The 18,683-nt window shown below is 42.6% G+C and overlaps 1 protein-coding gene across 1 annotated transcript; it reads left to right on the top strand.

The window, feature by feature from the left end:
• Window positions 1-81: 81 nt before the first annotated feature.
• Window positions 82-18,101, top strand: CHMP4C (charged multivesicular body protein 4C). Its single transcript, XM_037379783.1, has 5 exons — window positions 82-1,149; window positions 8,254-8,431; window positions 9,355-9,469; window positions 12,605-12,713; window positions 14,897-18,101. The coding sequence occupies exons 1-5, from the start codon at window positions 954-956 to the stop codon at window positions 14,959-14,961; spliced, it is 663 nt and encodes a 220-aa protein (XP_037235680.1). The 5' UTR covers window positions 82-953; the 3' UTR covers window positions 14,962-18,101.
• The last annotated feature ends 582 nt before the right edge of the window (window positions 18,102-18,683 follow it).

The raw sequence follows: 18,683 nt of genomic DNA, 5'->3' as shown, positions 1-18,683 counted from the left end.
GCTGAGCAGCTTGTGCCGACGCTCCCCGCCCCGGGGCGTGGCCGGCGGCGGGGCAGCCGCGGCCTGAGAGCGGCGGGCGGGGGTCACCCGGCGGCACGGGCTGCGTCGCCCGGTTCAGGGGAACCTTGTGCTGACGGGCCCGTGTCGGCGTATGCGGCGTCTCAGGCTTCCAGTCGGCCCCGAGCCGCGGCGCCGGCGGGCTTCTTGCGTTAGGCGGCTGTTACCGAGGGAAACGTGGTTTTTGCGTCTTGTTTTTGCCGTCAGCGGCGCCGGCCGTACGAACGGGGCCCCCTTCGAGACGCGCAGGGAAGGGGAGCGCAGCTTTCCCAGCCACTTCTTGCGCTCTTGACGTTTATCAGTGCCGCCGTGGTTTCCTTAGCGGTGCGGCTGCACTTTCTAAAATCCACTCTTCTTACGACCGCGGCGTTTGTTTTCTCGCTCCGAACCCGCCTGCGGCTGAGCGGCCTGCCGGCAGCGCCGCAGTCCGTGACGAGCGGCCCGGGTCGCGCCACACCGGCTCCGCACGCCGCGCTGCCGGGAGCCGTCCCGTGCCTGTCACCTGCTCACCGCCGCGGGGCGCCCTGCCCCGGCCGTTGCCGCCGCGGCCCTCCCAAAATTGAACCACCTGCTGCGCGATAAAGGAAAGGGCAGGGAGGGAGAGCAACGAGGCGGCCAGCCCTGCCTCGGCCGGGACCGCTGCGGACAGCCCCGCGGAGCTCGCTTAGAGCTCCCGGCGCTGGCGGAGGGCGGCGGGCAGCGGCACCTCGGCGTCCCCCGGTGCCGCCCCTGGGCGGGCGGCCCAGCCCAGCGCCGCGCCCGCCCCGCCGCCAGGTGCGGTGCCGCCGCCCGCGGGCCCAGGAAGTGCCGTCACGGCGGGTGCCGGGCGGGGAGGCTCCTGCGGGCCGGGCAGGCCAGGCCAGACCCTTCCGTCGGCGGGTGCCGGGCCAGCCGCCATGAGCAAGATTTCCAAATTCTTCAAGGGGGGCGGCTCGGCCGCCTCCAAGGGCCGTCGGGGCCCCTCGCCGCAGGAAGCGTTGGCGCGGCTGCGGGAGACGGAGGAGATGCTCAGCAAGAAGCAGGAGTACCTGGAGACGAGGATCGAGCGGGAGCTGGCGGCAGCCCGGCAGTACGGCACCAAGAACAAGCGAGGTGAGTCTTCACCTCGCCGCGGCCGGCCCGGCCGGCCCGGCCCCCGCGGCCCCTCCGCCCGCCCGCCGCCGGGGAAGCCCGGGTGTGCCCTGCCGGGCCGGCGCCAGCTGCTTGGGCGGCTTGCGAGGCTTTACATTCCAGGGTGCCAGCGCCTCTAGTTAGAAGTGGGGGTCTGGCAGGGGCTGCCGCTGGGTCGGGTGTGTCGGCTCCGCCGGTGCGTGGGGCGCCCGCCGTGCAGCTGTGGGCGCCGAGCAGGCGGCACCGCCCGGTGGTGGCTTGGGGTCTTCGGCATCCATTGGTGTTCCGTTCGTTACGGCGGGCCGGCGATAGGATGCGTTATTATTCCTCGCTGGTTACCGTCTGTGGCTCCCCGAGCGATGCTGCTGTTGGCTCCGCGCCGCAGTCGGTGCGGGTACCGGCGGGCGGCAGTGCGGCGGGGGAAGGGGCGCGGGGCCTGCGGGGAGCAAAGGGCCTGGAGCACGTGAGGATCTCCTGTACGTTCATGGGTGGATTCCCGTTATCCCCACTGTGAGTGTTGGTGAATACACAGCTGGCAACTGAGGAACAAAGTGATTCAGTGATTTACCTCAAATCATGTAAGGAAGCACATGATACCACTAAAAAATGATAGTTCAGAGCATTAGTGACTGCTGGCCTGGACTGCTGTTAGCTGCAAAGCAGAGAGGATGCAGAGGGATAATAAGGTCTGTATCCTGCTTGTACCGATGTTGTCATCGCTGGGAAGGAAACAATGGTAGACAATGTCTTGTGGATATTATAAAGGCCTTTGAGAAGCAAGTTAATTCCTAAAGTCACCTGGAGTCCTGTTTGCCTACTCTAAGCTTTATTTTTCTTTGAATATATAAAAACAGAAGATCATTTTAAATTAAAGATTTGTGACATAGTGAGAAAGTAGCTCTTTGATCTGCTCTTTCTGTTGCTCGATAATTTAAAAAACTGCCATGTAACTTAGAACTTGTGAGGAGCTGCGTGTTAAAGGTGTTTTGGTTATAATGTATTTGTAATACTTTTAATAATTATTAGCAAAAGGAACATTAACTTTTAGTTAGAAAGGATTTTAAAACATGGGTTGAGATGGGACAGATTTGAAGGCACAGTCAGGGGGAGTAAAGCCAGTTCAGCAGCACCACTGAGCCTGCTGCTCTGCAGCATGGGAGCCATCAGGGTTGTCCCTGTCCAATAGTTTCTACTCCCTTGGCTTCATCTGGGATCTCTCTCTTGTCCCTTTGTGCAGGTACTGGCACCTGTGTGCTAGTGCAGTAAGCTAGTTCAGGAAGGTGATCCACCTTAACACTTAATTTGTTGTGGAACGAAGTGACCAGATAGCTCCTGGGCCTGGGTTCATTGTGCAAATGCCCAAGCAGCAGGGCTGATGCCAGAAAACAGGCTGGCTCCAGTGACTGTTTGAATTCTTGTTTAATCCAGATGTGCTGCTGTGGAACTTTATCCCAAGCCTGGACTTTAAGCTGGCATGCTTGCAGTAACAATAAATGCTTCCTTTCCTTGGCAGAGCTCCCTGGAGGGTGTGTTTCAGAAACCTGGATGCAGCTGTAAAATGTTGTGGGATTTTTTTTGGCTGGGTTATTTTTTTACCCAGGGTAGGTTAGGTTCCACTTAATCCAGTTGACTTGGCAGCTGTGTAATTGCTCAGGCACCTGTGAAAGAGAGGGTGGTGCACTGGCAGGAATGAGTATTTGTTGTTAGGAGAAGGTGGCTCTGCCCCTCCTTTAATTTGGCTGGTTGATACTGGTTTCAGGTGTTTTTTGGCCTTGTGCTTCAGGCATGCAACATTTGACATATGAAACTTTTCTCCTGGATTTTTGTTTACACTGCAGTGCTCAGTATGCAATTGTTTGTGGAGTCATGCTGAAAGCATGGATTGTTGAGCTGACCATGGTTAAAAATAACTCCCTTTACCTTGTCGTTTGCTCAGGGACCTACAGTTAAGGACAGTAAACAGACAGGAGTAGGGCAAGAAGTGTAGACTGGGATTTTTTTCATGCCAAAAATAGTTCTAAAGCTAAAATGCGATAGTGTAACTACAGTCAGAGGAGAAACAAGAGAAGCTAACCTTGCTGTGCAAAAGTGCTTAAATTTAGCAGGCTACTAAGTGAACTCAAAACCCCAGTAATTCCCCTTCATTTCATATGTAAATTGCTTTACAGTTTAATTGCTGTTGATTTACATATAACAGCATACTGGCTGGTATACTGCTCTATTAGTTCAGAGGAAATCTGTGCTAACCAGCATCTATTGTAGCATTATTTAAACATACACACAAATGAGAGAATAAAAGTTTTAATCTACATTGCCTTGTTAAAGTGAATGTTTCAAAGGGACCTTGCAGGTAATTTGCAGTGTTGGTTTTTCTTAATTGCATCTGTGGAGAAGCCTATGGAAGCTAAAGTGGGACTGTCTGAGACTGGAGCAAGATGTAGCTAGGCACTGTAAATGCACCAAATTAGCATGATCTCATCTGATTTTTAGGCACATGAGTCTGAGTCAGTTATACTGACACAAGAGAGAGCAGATTCAAGCACCAGGAATTTTTCATGAGTTCAGATGATTCTTGAATGGATTCATGTGACATCAGTAGGCTTAACTTGATTTAAAAGCTGTAACACATTAGCTATGCAAATAGATGTGAAGCATCACTTAAATATTTTTGGCTTCTCCTTTATGAAGTGATTATCCCGGCAGTTCCTGCACCTAATCTGAAATTGGGTACATATTTTGGGTGATACATTTCCAGCATTCCCCGTTAATATTTTACTGTAGCTAGACCACTTGAGGCTTTTCGAAACAGCAGTGTGTGATGGAATTCCTTCTGCAGAGGTTCTGTCATGATAAGCTAATTTACAGTTAGCACTGCCTTTTAATCTCTCCCCATTCCAGATACCCCAAAAAGTACAGCCAGACATATTAAAAAAAAAATTATGAGTTTGTATCTCAGTTTCAGCCAGTGCACAGGTGCCAATACCCATCTGCAAATTGGCCTTGTATCTTCAATATTTTGAAGGTTATACAGGAAAATTTAAATGACAGAAAGTGATACTGAATATTTGAGAACTCTGTTTAAAAGGAAATGTGTTTTCTGAAGTGTGCCTGTGCATGTGAAAATAACATACTCATGAATGTGTTGTTTCAACCTGGAATCTTTCACAGATCCTATGAAATGGCTAAATGAAACAAAGTTAAAAGAAATCATCCAGAATAGGTTTAAATCTTAACCGTAAAGAGCCCTATAGTACTAATGAGGACAAAACCTACATAGAAAGTTGGAATAACAGGTAGGCTTTTACAAGTATATGCTGCTAAACATGTTGTGTGGTAATTTGGACAGGTCTTGCGTAGCTGTACAGCATTCCTTTTCCTTGAGTTAGTTGTTTAGTTTCAACAGCTTCCAGGTGACAACAGTGTCGTAGTTGTGTGTTAACAGGGACAGGGCTGTCATGCCTGTGACAGGGTACATGACAGGTTGGGACTTGTTGCCGGTGGAGAGATAATGAGGAAGCCCTTAGTGTGTCTTTGTTCTGCAAGTTACAGCTATTGTTCTCTGATCTTCATGATCATGTTTCAAGTGTCTTGCTGTGAACCAGAATGGTTATACCAAGTCAGGTGCATTATTGTTCTTGAATTATCCCTGCAATTATAACTGTATGTGGCTTCCCCCCATGAGGTTTTAAGAATTGTGAATGCCAATAATGAGCTTACTTAGGGTGGTATGATTTTTATGGCCTCAGCATTTCTTTTGCTTGTCCCTAGTGTAAGGGAGATCAGAAGTTGTAATCCATTGGTCCCTTGCAAGACTGAAATGGCAGTTTGTGAACTGTATCCAAGAATAAGAACTGGTATTTTCACTGTGGTGTTATATCTTCTGAAGAAACATTCTTTTCCTTCACCAGTTTCCCCCTGGGAATTCTAAGGATTGCTAGACAATGTTTTTGTATATACTTCAGAAGATGAGATCATCAGTAATTCCTGTACTGATGGGTGTTGGTGGTGGGCTTGACAGGTAAAAGATGGTGTTACCACTGTTCTGTGTCTTTTCATTCTGATCTGTCATGAAACCACGAGGAGGGTGCCACAAGCTCTATGTCACTACTTCTGTTCTTTCCTTCTGAAACCTGGATATTCAGTGTGGGCAAGATTACTATTGTCCAGCTGGCCATTTCTGCTTCCTTAATGAAGTATCAGCATAGTAGTGATATTGGAAAGTGTCCTTCTGTATGTTAACTACAGTAGTTCTTTAATATGCGTACATAAACTTGACATAATCTACTGTTGTTGCAGCCACTTATCTAGAAAATAAAATAAAACCTCAGATTAAAGGCAGCGGTTCCTAATCTATGAGCTGTATTCTGCTTGCTGGACTCAGCAGCACAGGAAATGTGCTAAAGCCCAGCCAACTGCTAACCACTTCGTTATGAAATTCAGGAGTTGAATCGGCTTCTTTGGAGCACAACAGAAACTGTGTATGAGATTGCTTTTTTTGCATGGAAAGCACCTCCACCTCTTCCTGGTTGAATTGATATTCATTACACTTGCTTCCTCAGACTGTACCTCTCCTAAGACTCTTCCTCCCTGGGCTGTCTTCCTTCTTGAATCTTTGGAATGGCCACACCCTTTTCCAGTCCTGTTCCTAGACCTTCACTGAAGTAAGTTTATGTTCCCTGCTCAATTTCTTTTTTTTTGTAGATATATTCTTTTTCAGTTTGGTTATTATAATGCAGTAGCATTTCTGTGAAACATTTAAATCCTTTTATAAGAGTTGCAAACAAATTTTAAAATGCTTGTAGGCACGGTAGAAAAGCACTCTAAAGTTCATGGTAATCTGTAAAACACAGAAAAATACATTTCAAACAACAAAGAAATTCTCGTATCTTAGCTATAGGAGCTACTGTAACAAAGCACCATGCAGCTAAGGGCATTCATTTAATATAAATGAGAAAAAATCATATAGTGTGGTGTGGGAATTTATTATGCCTTGGTTGGTAAGGAAGGTGTAGGAATTGATTTCCTATGAAGTACTTGGTTCTGTAAGTCACTGGTAAAACTAAGGATAATTAATAAAGATGATATGTTGCACTACAATAATTAGGAAAAGCTGTTTATGAATAGGTGAAGTCACACAGAGTTTAGCTTCTTCCATGGTTTCTTAATTTGGGTGTGGTTTAATTAAATTTTCATACAGGAACCTTCAGGATTTTGAAAACAAGTTCTTTGTGTGTAACTCAGGAAATCCATTTTCTCTCTGAGCAGCCAATAATAACAGCACCATTACAGAGTTCCATTTCTGAAAAACACCAACTGGAAATGCTGCCCTGTGGTAGCTGCTTACTCTAGTCGAAAACTTTCTGCGTCAGCTAGTTAGTGCATCCACAGGGCTTTAGAGTTCTCCCTAGCACAGTTTCAGACCATTAAATTTACCTGGCATCTCTGGCTTCCTAACCTAAGAATCCAGGATCAAATTTTGATTCAACTGAAGTGAAGGGAGGAAGTGGCTGGTGTCCTGACACTACCAATAGTAAGCATAAATAAGCAGGGAAATTCTAAGTAGGTAAAAAGATTATTTGGGATTAAGTCAAACTGATGTATTTTGGAATTGCCAATGAGAACTTTACCATTCTCACATCTGCCATTTGCATGACATCATCTGGTGTTCATGCATCTTTTTCAGAACATGCATGCTCTTCAGATCGTTCCCCAAAACCTGGAAAAATTTTGAATTTGAATACTGTGGTTCATCTGTTGTGATTGCGGTTTGCGGTCCTGAAACATTTTACTGCAGGTGTTGGAAGGCATTGTGTTCTTGGCCTGTGTGAATGCTTCTTACACCGCCAGTGATGAGCGGTTTCGAGCATGTTGACAAATGCTTGAATCAAAGCAATGAATCTTTTAGTGTGTGTTTAGACACCATAAATCTGTGCCCCCTCCTGGGAGGGATCCTAACTTAAGTTGAAAAGTTGTGTACCCCAATGTCAAGGTTCAGTGTTATTGCCTGTGGGCTATCATTTGAAAAGGACAGTAACTGTAATTGCTGCTGTCGGTTGAGTTTGTGGGGCTCAGTGCTGTTGTTGCTAGCTGGCTCTGAACCTGATTTAAAAATTAAATGTAAAAGACGTAGGAAGGGACACGGGTATTAACAGCAGTAAAAAAGCAATGGGTGACTCGGTCTTCTGTTTTCTTTTGGTATTTTTTTTCTTGCTAGGCACATACGTAGTTTGGAAAGGACAGTGGCGAGGAAATGCTTGTGGCAAGATAGTGTGTGTTCCACACCCAGAAGCCAAGAGAAAGCCCTTTTCTCCTCCTGCTTGTCACATGCATTTATTCTGGTAATGATTTACTCTGAGCAAAGTATGCTGCTCATAACTTATCAAATATAAAAGACTAATCTCAACGCTTTACAAAGATAATGGGGTGTAGCTGGGGTTGGCTGTGACTGTGTGTCTACATGGTTGCCTATGTTTTCAAGTTCTAAGGTTTAAAGGTCATGCTCCAAGTGATTGTAAGAAATAGATACAGCTGAAAGCCGGAGAAGTGTGAGTCCTCCTGTCATCTGACTCACCTGCTTGGTTAGGCCATTTGGGTTTTCCATTGCACTTGACAGTTTCTGCTGCTGAGACAAAGTTGAGAAAGCAGCATTGGTGGAGGTGTGGTTATCATGAGAGATCTTACACTATCTTTCTTAGTTTTTACATATGTTTTGCAACCTCTTATTTTCTTTCTTTTCCCTGTTTCTTCCTTTCTGGCTTCTCTCTGATGTTTTTCTTTTTCCTCCCATCTTCCCTGCTTTGCCTGTGTGCGTAGGATGGAGTTCAAGATCTTCCGCAGTGGAGGAAGAAGCTGCTCTTCCCTGTGGTGCTAAAAGGAGTTAACCTAAAAGAGGCTTCCCAGCATGTTCATGCAACAGCATGTTGGTGATAAACAGGCTGCTGATCTGGTGGGGTCAAAGCCTGTCTCCCTACTAGTAAGGTAGGAGGGTGAGAATTATAAATGCTGCAGGTTGGCTTGGTGCTGAAATGCCTGTCCTTGCATTTTGCTATGAAAATACACAGTGCACTTTGCCTCTTCCCATTCCAGCTGCCTTACAAGCACTGAAGAGAAAAAAGAGATATGAGAAACAGTTGAGTCAAATTGATGGGACACTTTCAACCATTGAGTTCCAGAGAGAGGCATTGGAAAATTCCCACACCAACACAGAAGTGCTCAAGAACATGGGTTATGCTGCACAAGCTATGAAAAAAGTACATGAAAATATGTAAGTGCTTTCTAATAGCTTTCGAGTTGAGCTTACTAACCACTTTCATTGCTACAGACTATTGTATCAAGGCAGCCAGTTTTCACTTCATTTTTGGTTCAGGCATTTAGTGTCAGGAATGGTTATGTTATATTTGGCAGAAAAAGATCTTTTTCTAACAGCAAGCCTAGATGGAAGTCAACTTAACTAGACATCAGTGTGGTACCTGTGTTTTCTAAAGTCTGCAGTGGAGACTGGCCTCTGCCCTTAGTTTCTTCAGCTGAGTTTCTTCTGGAAAAAACAAGTGGACTCTTTTCCTCAAAGTCCGTAAGATGGACTGTGTGCTTCAAAGTATTAATTAGACCTAAATAAAAGAGTAGGTAATTTTTTTGTCTGTGTAGTATTTTTATATGTCTTATATTGTTTCATGAGGAATTTTCCTATCTGGATAAACAGAGTTAAGTAGAAAGGTTGTTCTGGGAGAAGTAAACAGGAACTGAAACAATAATGAAGCTAACAATAAAGGGAAGCTTTTAAATGGGGTATAGTCCTGTTAAGTTCCCCTAAGTTTTGGTGAAAGCTTAACATCAGAAAAGATCAATCTGTAAAGATGCTGACCTTGGGAGGGAGATGGGATCTGCCCAGGGGATGTGGCTGTTGGCTGGTAGAGGTATGAGAAGCACAGAGAGGGAGAGACACACAGACTGCTGCTGTTTGACTTGTGTTATAATCCCGAAGTGGAAGAAATTGGACTGGCTAAAACACACAGAAGCTTGCCAGGGAAACATTAAGGTGTAGGTGAGGGAAATTACTCCTGGTGAGTTCTGCTGTTTATAGAGCTACGGGCATAAAAAGAAAATAGGGTCTGCTCAAGTTTTTCTGAGTTTCTTCTGTAAGATTTTAATGATTCATCTTTAAAAAATGTTTCCATGTTATCTTGCCAGGGACTTGAACAAAATTGATGATTTGATGCAAGATATCACTGAACAGCAAGATGTTGCCCAGGAAATTTCAGATGCTATCTCAAATCGAGCTGCCTTTGGTGAAGAGTTTGATGAGGTTAGTACTTCAGCCCTATGAGGTTTTAGCTGTTAAATGACTCCATAGTCATTTTGTTGTGCAGGGGCTTGTTCCGGGGGTTTGTTTCTCAAAAGGTGTGGATGTGAAATTCCTTGGTTCTAGCCTACCCTATCTAGGATGTGTTTAATTTACATATAAAATTACTTAAAAAATTATTAATATATATAATCTAATAAAATCTGTAAAATGAAAAATATTTTTTATTTATATATAAATTTTAAGAAAGGTGATTTTAACTGCACTCCTGTAGTTGTTATTCTCACTTGCACCATGGGAAGAGGAGGTCACTAAAACCTGTAATTTGTACTGTTCCAAGTGGACACTGAAACCTGTAATTTTTTGTGCTCTGAATAGACATCTGTTTGACTAAGTGCATGTTTCTGTGCCTTGAATGGGCTGCAGTTCACTGGAATATTTGGACCAGTTTTTAAGGTCACTTTGGTGCTTGGAGGTGTAGGTCCTTTCCCTGCTTTCTAGATTTTCTACAGAAGTAGATCCGTTAGGTAGAAGTAATTCATATTGGAGGCAATAGGGTTCCTTCCTTGAGCTATTTTTTTCTGAAGCCCCCACAAGCACTTAGGACCTTCTGAAAACTTGTTGCAGTAGCTTTCATCCAGTTTCCCTGGCCTTGATTTTGTATATCCAAGCAGGACACTACTAATCTCTGATAAGACCATGCTGAAGACTTAGGGGTCAAGTATACTAAAAATTCTTGCAATCTGTGGAATGCAGAGCTGGGGATCAGGCTCAGTATCACAACCAGTTTGATTTTGGTTTTTAGTTATGTTTTAAAATGACCAAGCACTAGAGATCATTTGAGGAATGTCCTAAAGAATTAAATAATTCACTCTGTCACCAACTAATTTGTTCCTGTGTGCCCAAATGGACAAAAAGAAAAATGCATATGCTATATGATATTTAACTGGGGGGGGAAGGTTTCATTCAACAGTTAGAATTTATTGATGATAGTAACGATTCTTTGCGTTTTGTTCCCGTTATCTGCTCTCCTGTTTTTCCATTTTGAATATAAATAGACTTTTCAAGAAACTTTTAATCAATATTGGCACAAGGAATGGGATTTAGCCTGTATAAACTGGGCTTCAAACAACTGAAAAGCATACTGCTATCCTGAACAGCTATACAGCGTCACTCGCTTTTCATTGGTGTTTTAACTTTTAGGAGTCTAGACTTAGAAAGCATGTTTTAGTTTGACCTGGAAGTTCCTAAGAGATACTTGTCTAAGTTTGATGGGCATGTTTCCTATGAGAAAATAAGCCACTGTCACATGGGGTGTTGTAGTAACAGCAACTACTTTTGCACAGGACGCTAATACTTACAGCACTTGGTCAGTAACTGGGAAACCTGGTTTGCAGGCCACTTCAGCTTAAAAACACTAGAATCTTGCTGGGTGCTAGAATAATTGCTGGGTTATGAAGTGATTTGTATTGGAGGATGATGTTAAATTTTATTTTATTTTGACCACAAACTTTAATTTCCTCTTCAAATATGTGCTATGGGTGTAAAGAGAGCATGGGAGCATGTAATTTGTCCTGCCTCAGATAAACACAGAAACATAAATGTTCTTTGTCCCTGGGCTGACACGGTGTATGTCATGAAAAATGCAAAAAAGCTCTGTCCTACCTGAGCAGGATGCTCACTGGGAGAGGTGGTCCAATATGTACATTCTGGTGGATGAAGCCTGGAACCCGAGAGTTAACATGATATCTTCCCGCTGTACTCATTTTTACTTAGGTTTGAGAGGAGAAAGGGGATTTGTTACAGCTATTGCAATACTTCACAGCCTAGTTGTAGAGCAGTTTCTGAGTTGTGGGAAATGTAAGTAAAATGTATGCTTGAGGGTGAGAGGAACTTGAAAGTTGAGTCTCCCACTTCGAGAGCAAATGTCCTAGCGATTACATTGTACTGTAGGGGACATGATCACAGTTTCATTTACCCTTTTTTGTGTGTTTTCCCCTCTCCCCGCCCCCCCCCCCCTTTTTTTTTTTTGAGCCTGTTATGGCTGACACTACCCCTTAATTGTTTACTTACTCAGCAGAGGTTGGTGAGGACTTACTTGGTGTGGGAGAGGGTTAGATGACCATTTAGATGTCTTCACAAATGCCTGTTTCCTTTGATTTTACAGCTTGGACACTAACTTCTTAAGAAGCTGGTATTTACAGCCGTGACATGGGCATTTAAAAGTGCAGACACATTTGCACCTCAAAGGAAGTCCTGTGGTGGCTATATAATTATAATTTTAATTTACATATTTGTGATGAGCATGGTGTAAATGGGTAGGCAAAGCACAATACCAGTAGATTTCATATAGCCACTCTTTCCCTAGCCAGTTTTGCCCATTGTTTCTTTGTAAACCATTTTATCAACGTGGCAATGGTCCATTTCTTTACAAATACATGATATTTAGCTTCCTTTCTTTGGGAAGCTCCAGCCGAAGAATAAGCCCTTGGCTTTTTTAAAATCTATGTAGCCTTTTTATTTTTAGTATTATACAAGTGGATTAGATAATCTGTCCAAATCAGCTTCTGCAGCTAAAAGCCCAAGAGTGTTACGTGCTTCAGGAGTGAATAACACAACCCAGGAGGACAGCTCTGATTCCAGTGGTGCTTTGAGATCAGATATAATCCTGAACTTCTGTGACAGAACTGAAGCATACTGTTTTAATGACAGTCTGCCATAACACTAGTGGAAGCTGTTTGATTCTTAAAATGGGAGAAATTGCACATTAAAATTAGAATTGGTTAAAAGAGTACAGGCTTAGATTTGGAGCAAATCTGAGGATGGCAGAGGGACTTCTTATTATTTTTTTCTTTATCTCCTGTGTTTGCCTTTTTGAGTATTACACTGTTACCTGTTTTCTTTCTAATTTTATTCTTTGTCTTGTTTCTAACTTCCATTGTCCTCAACTTTCAATTAAGATTTACTGTTGTTGCCCACATTTAGTAGGAATTATACTTGTGATATGATAGGTTTTGATATTTGTTTTCAGATGTAAGGTCTTTTTCAGTAGTGGTTTGCTTCATGGTAGTTAAATGTTCCCTTGCCTGAGATCAGTCAGGACATTGAATTTGTAAATAATGTTTTCCTTGAATTTAGGATGAGTTGATGGCAGAATTAGAAGAACTGGAGCAAGAAGAATTGAACAAAGGAATGAGAGATATCAGGTTGCCAAGTGTTCCGTCCACATCGCTGCCTTCTCACCCCGGTAAACTGCCTGCTTGCCATTTTACATTTCTTGTGATTGTTATGCTGTGAGACGAGGGAAGGAAGAGAGAGTTTCAAATATGGATTTAACTCTGTTTTAACTTTTAAAGTATTATAGATTCTTTTGCCTGGTTTTGTATCTGTTTATTAGAAAAAGCAGAGTGTAAATCTGGTTTGCTGTATGAAACATTTAGGACCAAATTCTCTGTAGATTTGGAGAAACAAGCTCAGGGAACTTGACATTGTGCACATACTGATGCATCTCCTACTGAAATATCGTGAGGGATGGGAAGACTTTTTTTTTTTTTTTTTTTTTTGGCAAATAAATCCTTAGTCTTTTTTTAATTAGTCTGACCTACATTCAAAACGTTTGTGTTACAAAGATCCAGCTTTGTAGGGTTGTGGTTTGATATTTGCCACTGATATTTTAATTAGAAATGGAGGAGGGAGCAGGAGGTACGCATTTAAAGAAATAGTCATTCCTTTTCTTTCTACAGAACAGACTTATTCCTAGTATTAAGCAGTAGTCTGATTTCTCTGTAGTTCTGCCCTGTTCATTTTGAATTAACCCAGAGACAGTCAACTTCTAAGTACACCTTTCACCATGTCCTTGTCCTCTCTCAGCTGAAAGACTTGCTGTGTACTGATTGAAGCAAAAGAGCGTAAATATTTTATGGTAAGGACAGCACTCATGTGGCACAGGCTGTTTATGGTACATTCTGCTGCAGAGCAGGCTACCTAGACCAGCTTAGTTCAGAGACTCTTACATGTGTTTTGGCAGATGGCATTTTTAAATCCTGAGAAGCAATTTAAAATGTCCAAACTGGGGTTGTGGCCTCATCTACTGCAGTCAACTGCAGAATAGCTATTAGAAAAAAAATAAACTTAGGAAAATCCAGTGCAAATTGCAGTCTTGGCATTTATGGCTTGCTCATACATCCTCTTCTAGATCCGGCTGTGATGGCTGACAGTTTTATTAAACGCAGACCACCCCCATATGCTTCTCACTATCTTTATTTGCTACTCCATCTTTATGTATGGCTGCTTAAGGCAAAATTAGCTAGTTACAATTATATAGTTTAAGGCCTTGTGAGACCAGCTTATCTTTTCTGAAACTCCATGTTTACTGTTACACAGCAATAGCAAAATAAGAACAGTTCATGCTTCTGATTGGAGGTGCATGTTACCCTTCTGATTTTGGAGATGAGGAAAATGAGACGAGCAAGGCATAGTGACATTTCTCAGTTGTACAGTGAGCCAGTCGTACTTGCAGAGGAGGGGCTGAATCCCTGGTCTCCCATGTAGTCCTTCCACCTGCAGCCCCTGAAGGTGGTAGTTGCAGCTCCTGGCCGTACAGCTGCCACAGCTGGGAGACAGCTGGCTGCTGTAAATGTACACACGAGGGTGGTATTGCAGCTGGAACAGTATTCCACTGATGTTTGAGGAATGGAAACCCAGACTTGCAGAGCCCACAGATGGGGACAGCTTGAGGTTGAACCTGGGCTGTAGGGCATCTGGTTTGTAGGTCAGTGAATGAAGGCTACCTGGGTAGAGGCTTTAGTTCAGTGAATGCAAAAGATATGTGGTAGTAGATTTGGGGGGTGGGTGGGAAAAGAGCAAGTGTGTGTGGGACCGGGTACAGAGCTGAGGGTTGCTATTGCTGTGAACACAGCAGTTAACTGATGTTACCTGAACAAAGTTCAGAAATTTCTTTCTCCCTGTTAATAAATGACACCTGTTATTAAAATGGGGTGAGTCCCATTTGGAGACTGGGCCTGCACACACAGAACCCTTCAGCACTATTTGGAAAGGCAGCAGGATGCACGGCTGGCCGGGGATAGGTCACTTATGCTTGCTAAAGTGGCAGTGAGAGAACTGGCAGCTTTCTTGTGGATGCTTGCTCTCTGTGACAGCTTTTAGAGATTACATGTATTTTCTGTTGGAGTCTCTCAGTAGCAGTTACCTCAGACCTATATTGTTAACTTCAGGGCTGTATGAGGGAATGGTGGGGCAAAATAGTTGCATGTTTCATCAGCTTCGTTACTGCATTACCTGTGTTTAGCTTGCTACTCAGTAAATTAATTTGAGATACTCAAATTGAAAAGCACTATGCAAGTCCACAAATGAAATGGCTCTGATTGTTGTATTAGTTGATGGTTATTGTTAATCTCTCTTTCTCTGCAGCATCAACCAGGAAGAGAGCAGAGGATGAAGATGAAATGAAGAAGTTGGCTGCCTGGGCTTCATAAGAGCATGGTCTTTTTATAACTCTGAACATTACAGTGCAGATGTGAAGAGCTGTAATGCTGTGTTATAACCTTACCGACTTAGTGTGGTTGCATTTCATACAGGCTGGGTTTTTTTTATGGCCAATCTTAGTAAGAGTAGTGTTACGGCCATATTACAAAACTATTTGAAAAACAAACAAAAAAATGCAATAGTTGCCAAAACGTCCAAGCATCAAAGTTTTTTTGGCTTTGGCCAGAGACTTGTTCTGTTATTAGTATTGGTTAGGTATTGTTATTAGGTAATGTTTACTATATGTGGCTGGTTTATAAAACCTGTGAGCCTCGCTTATGCACACAGATGGATTAATTGTTGAAATGAAGAAGTTCAGTAAGTCATCAAAGCCCTATCCTAGAAGGTTATTTGGTTCAGGTTATTTGAATATTAGTAAAACAGCTTTATACATGTCCTGACTTGCAAGTTCCTTCGAGCCCAGGAGCTAACAGATGTTCGTTTGGGCATGGAGATTTACATAGTCTGCCTGGAGCAACTTACGGTGTCCTAGATATTAAAAGGAGACTCTTCTATAGTTTTTGTTTGAAGTGGGATAGGTTTTTTGTTTTAACTTAAGCCCAAATATCCCACACAGTTCTATAGGTCAGCTTGAATAGTATTTTGAAAGATTTCCAACTCGGTTAAAGAACAGTTTTTACAGTCATTGGGGAAAATGAAATGTCCAAGTTCTTATAGATCTCTGCTGAACAAAATTGATTTCTGCTAACCCTGTCAAAAATCCAGAAGAGATTTGACCTTCCAGTGTTCTCCTCCACCACCATGTCTTTCTAGGGTAAGTCATCGTGTGATAGCGCCCATCCTCAAAGGAATTAGTAACACATTTTTAATTAAACAATTCAAAAATGTTTTTAATTTCTGAGTGTTCGGTTCTTTTCTCTTACTCAGTTTCTGAATGGAAATAGTGCCAGCATGCTGTATTTGAAATGTCTTTTTAACCCTGGTTAAAAAGCTGATTCTCGATTACTTGTGAAGTTGATGTGTTACTGTCCAACTGACAACTTTTTAGCTTAAGGAATAAATGCCACTCTGATTGCTAAACTACTACATATATAGAGACGTTACCGTTCAAATACAAAACAAAAATTAAATAGGCTGCTTTGTAGTAACAAATTTTATTAAGACGAGCTCAATGCTAGAAGCCTGCTGTCAATCACAAGGAAATAGCAAAACACTGTGGAGTTTCTAGGGGTGTGGGAAGCAGAGTCACACTGCTCTAGGTTTCTTGTTTTCAAATTAATTTAAATTTACTGATGATTAAACCACTTGGTGAATAGTGGGAGACTTGGTTTCTATAGATCTATAGCAACGGAAGACTGCCCCCTTCTCCTGTGGGCTTCTGCCTGTGGCTTGCCGGGTGTTCAGCTTTGATAGGCCATAATAGCCTTTAGCTTCTTGGCTTCTATGTTAAGCATAAGCTAATGTGTGTTTCTGGATGTGGCATGCTGCTATGTTCACAACCTTTCAAGTTGGGTTCTATAGATGAAACCTAAAATTTACAAACCCTGTGGAGAGATTCAGTTTTTCAGGGCTTTTTAATCGGCTGTAGTGGAATTGCTTTTGGTTTGCATCCATATGAAGGGAGAATCAAGCCTTGCCACTTCAGATAAATTTCCTGCTGGAAAAAATTGTGTTAATTCTGTTCCAAAGTTTGGAGGTACCAGGAAAATTGTCCCTTTCTGTTGAGAGTAGAGAAGACCTGGAACCATTCAACTTTTGTTTTAAAAACAAAAAGAACCCCAAACTAAACCAAAACAAAAAAATCCTTAAATTTTACATTTTGAACTCTCAGTTGGAAACCAAATGCTAACAGAATGTTACTCAGTTGTGATGCTTGCTGAAATTCAGGATGAGATGCCAGCTGGGAGCAGGCATATTTATTACAATGAATACTCTGAGTTATTTAGAATCCATTTGCTAATCCTTTTGGCTGGAATTCTGTTTCAAGGTGTGCAGTCCGTGCAAGTCACTGAATTGGGTAGAGAAAGTATTAGGGTGCACGGATTGCATCGCTGTGCGAGGCTGCCTGTGTGCTTTTGGACACATTGTGGACACAAATGCGAGGCCATGCCAGCATAGTCCTGTGCTTAGCTTGGAAGAGCTGGCTGCTAGCACCTGTGCTTGGTCAAATGAGTAGTTTTCCCATGCTTGGCACTTAAATAGCACTTAGCGTATTTAAAGTGCTGTACAACCTGACCAAAATAAGTCTCTACGCTTCCCATTTGAGACTCAAGGGATTTTCAGTCTGCTTTGGAAAATGTGCACCTGTGCTTGTTGTGCAAGAGCTTCCTGTGTGAACACCCGGCAGGGGAGAAGAAATCCTAGGGAAGGACTTCTCCTTTGCAAGCTGGTGTCTGGCTGCTGACCTCCAGCCATGTTTTGGCCAAGTGTTGATCCTGAGAAGTTACGGGTGTCTTCAGCTTATTGATTTCAGACAGGCACTTTAGGAACAAAATTTGTGGATTTTTGTGAAGGGTGAAGAAAAGAAACTGGTGATTTGGATGAGTTTATTTAAAAACTTGTGTGTAGTGGTTGATGATGCTGGAGGACACTCTCACGTGCCAGTTACAGGCTAGGACATGTGTGGTTGGTGAAGCTATACTTAGAGATACTCTACTCATGTACACAAACCAAAATACACTGTGGACCTCCAGAAGTGGAGTGCTTTGTTGCCGTATTTGTCTGGGAGACAGTAGGTGACTACTTTTTTTTTCAAAAGCAAAGGGAGTTCTAGGGATTTTAATTCAGTTGAGGAGGTGTCTCTTACCTGTGTAAATTCAGATGACACTGGGACAAATGGCTTTTCCTGCTTTTGAACGTATGTGTCTTCATCCCAAGATATATTTGTTTAGTATGTAAGCAGATGAGAGTGAATAGTGTCAATGTGTTATTGTAAATGTACTCTCTATTAACTGCAGCAGATGGTGTACTATAGCTGCCTTCCTTTCTTGTTTCTTATTTATTTTGAGAATGTTTTCTTCTCTTAACAGGCTTGGGCATTTTTAATCTTGAAAGCTTTAAAAGGGGGGAAATGTATTAATAAAAAGTAAGAATTTCTATATATGCTGTAAATAAAAATATTTGTGTCGTATTTGTGTTATATGATGATCGTATTAAATTTATTTTCATATTATGCAAAACTTCAAGTGATCTCCTTACACTGTCATCAGGGTACAGTGCTCTTAGAGCACGTAAGGATATTTTGAAACATTTTTTGATGTATTAATCTTTCAGCATCAGGTTAGAATTCAGTTCTTCTTCAAAGGTGGTTTGGCTAAAAAACCCAACCAAATTAAAAAAAACAACACCAACAACAAACCCAAAACAACCTAGTGTATGATAGGGTGTTTTGGGCTGCTTTCCTTCATGCTTAAGTTGTGTTGCAAGATACCTTTTCATCCTAATGTGTCCAGAATACCTACTTCCCCCTGCCCCCCAGAAGATCTGTTAATTGGTTCAGGAATGTGTGTATTTCACTTTTCCAGGCCTTAGTTGAAAGGAAGAATAGTCAGGTCTTTTAAATGTGAAAAATTACTATAGGCAAGGATGAATTGAAACAAGCAATGCATTTTTTCATGCATCTTAGTAGAATCTCCTTAAATAAGTGTGGGTGTATAGTATGTCACATTTTATGTATACACACATGTATATTTACCGACATGTATGAAGTGTT

This window comes from Falco rusticolus, chromosome 3 (assembly GCF_015220075.1).
Source record: "Falco rusticolus isolate bFalRus1 chromosome 3, bFalRus1.pri, whole genome shotgun sequence".
Lineage (NCBI taxonomy): Eukaryota > Metazoa > Chordata > Aves > Falconiformes > Falconidae > Falco > Falco rusticolus.
This window is presented reverse-complemented; position numbering and strand designations above follow the sequence as displayed.

Coding starts and splice junctions, on each gene's coding strand:
- CHMP4C (XM_037379783.1), top strand. CDS start 954: ATGAGCAAGATTTCCAAATTCTTCAAGGGGGGCGGCTCGGCCGCCTCC. Junction 9,470..12,604: donor TTGGTGAAGAGTTTGATGAG/GTTAGTACTTCA, acceptor CCTTGAATTTAG/GATGAGTTGATGGCAGAATT. Junction 12,714..14,896: donor ATCGCTGCCTTCTCACCCCG/GTAAACTGCCTG, acceptor CTTTCTCTGCAG/CATCAACCAGGAAGAGAGCA.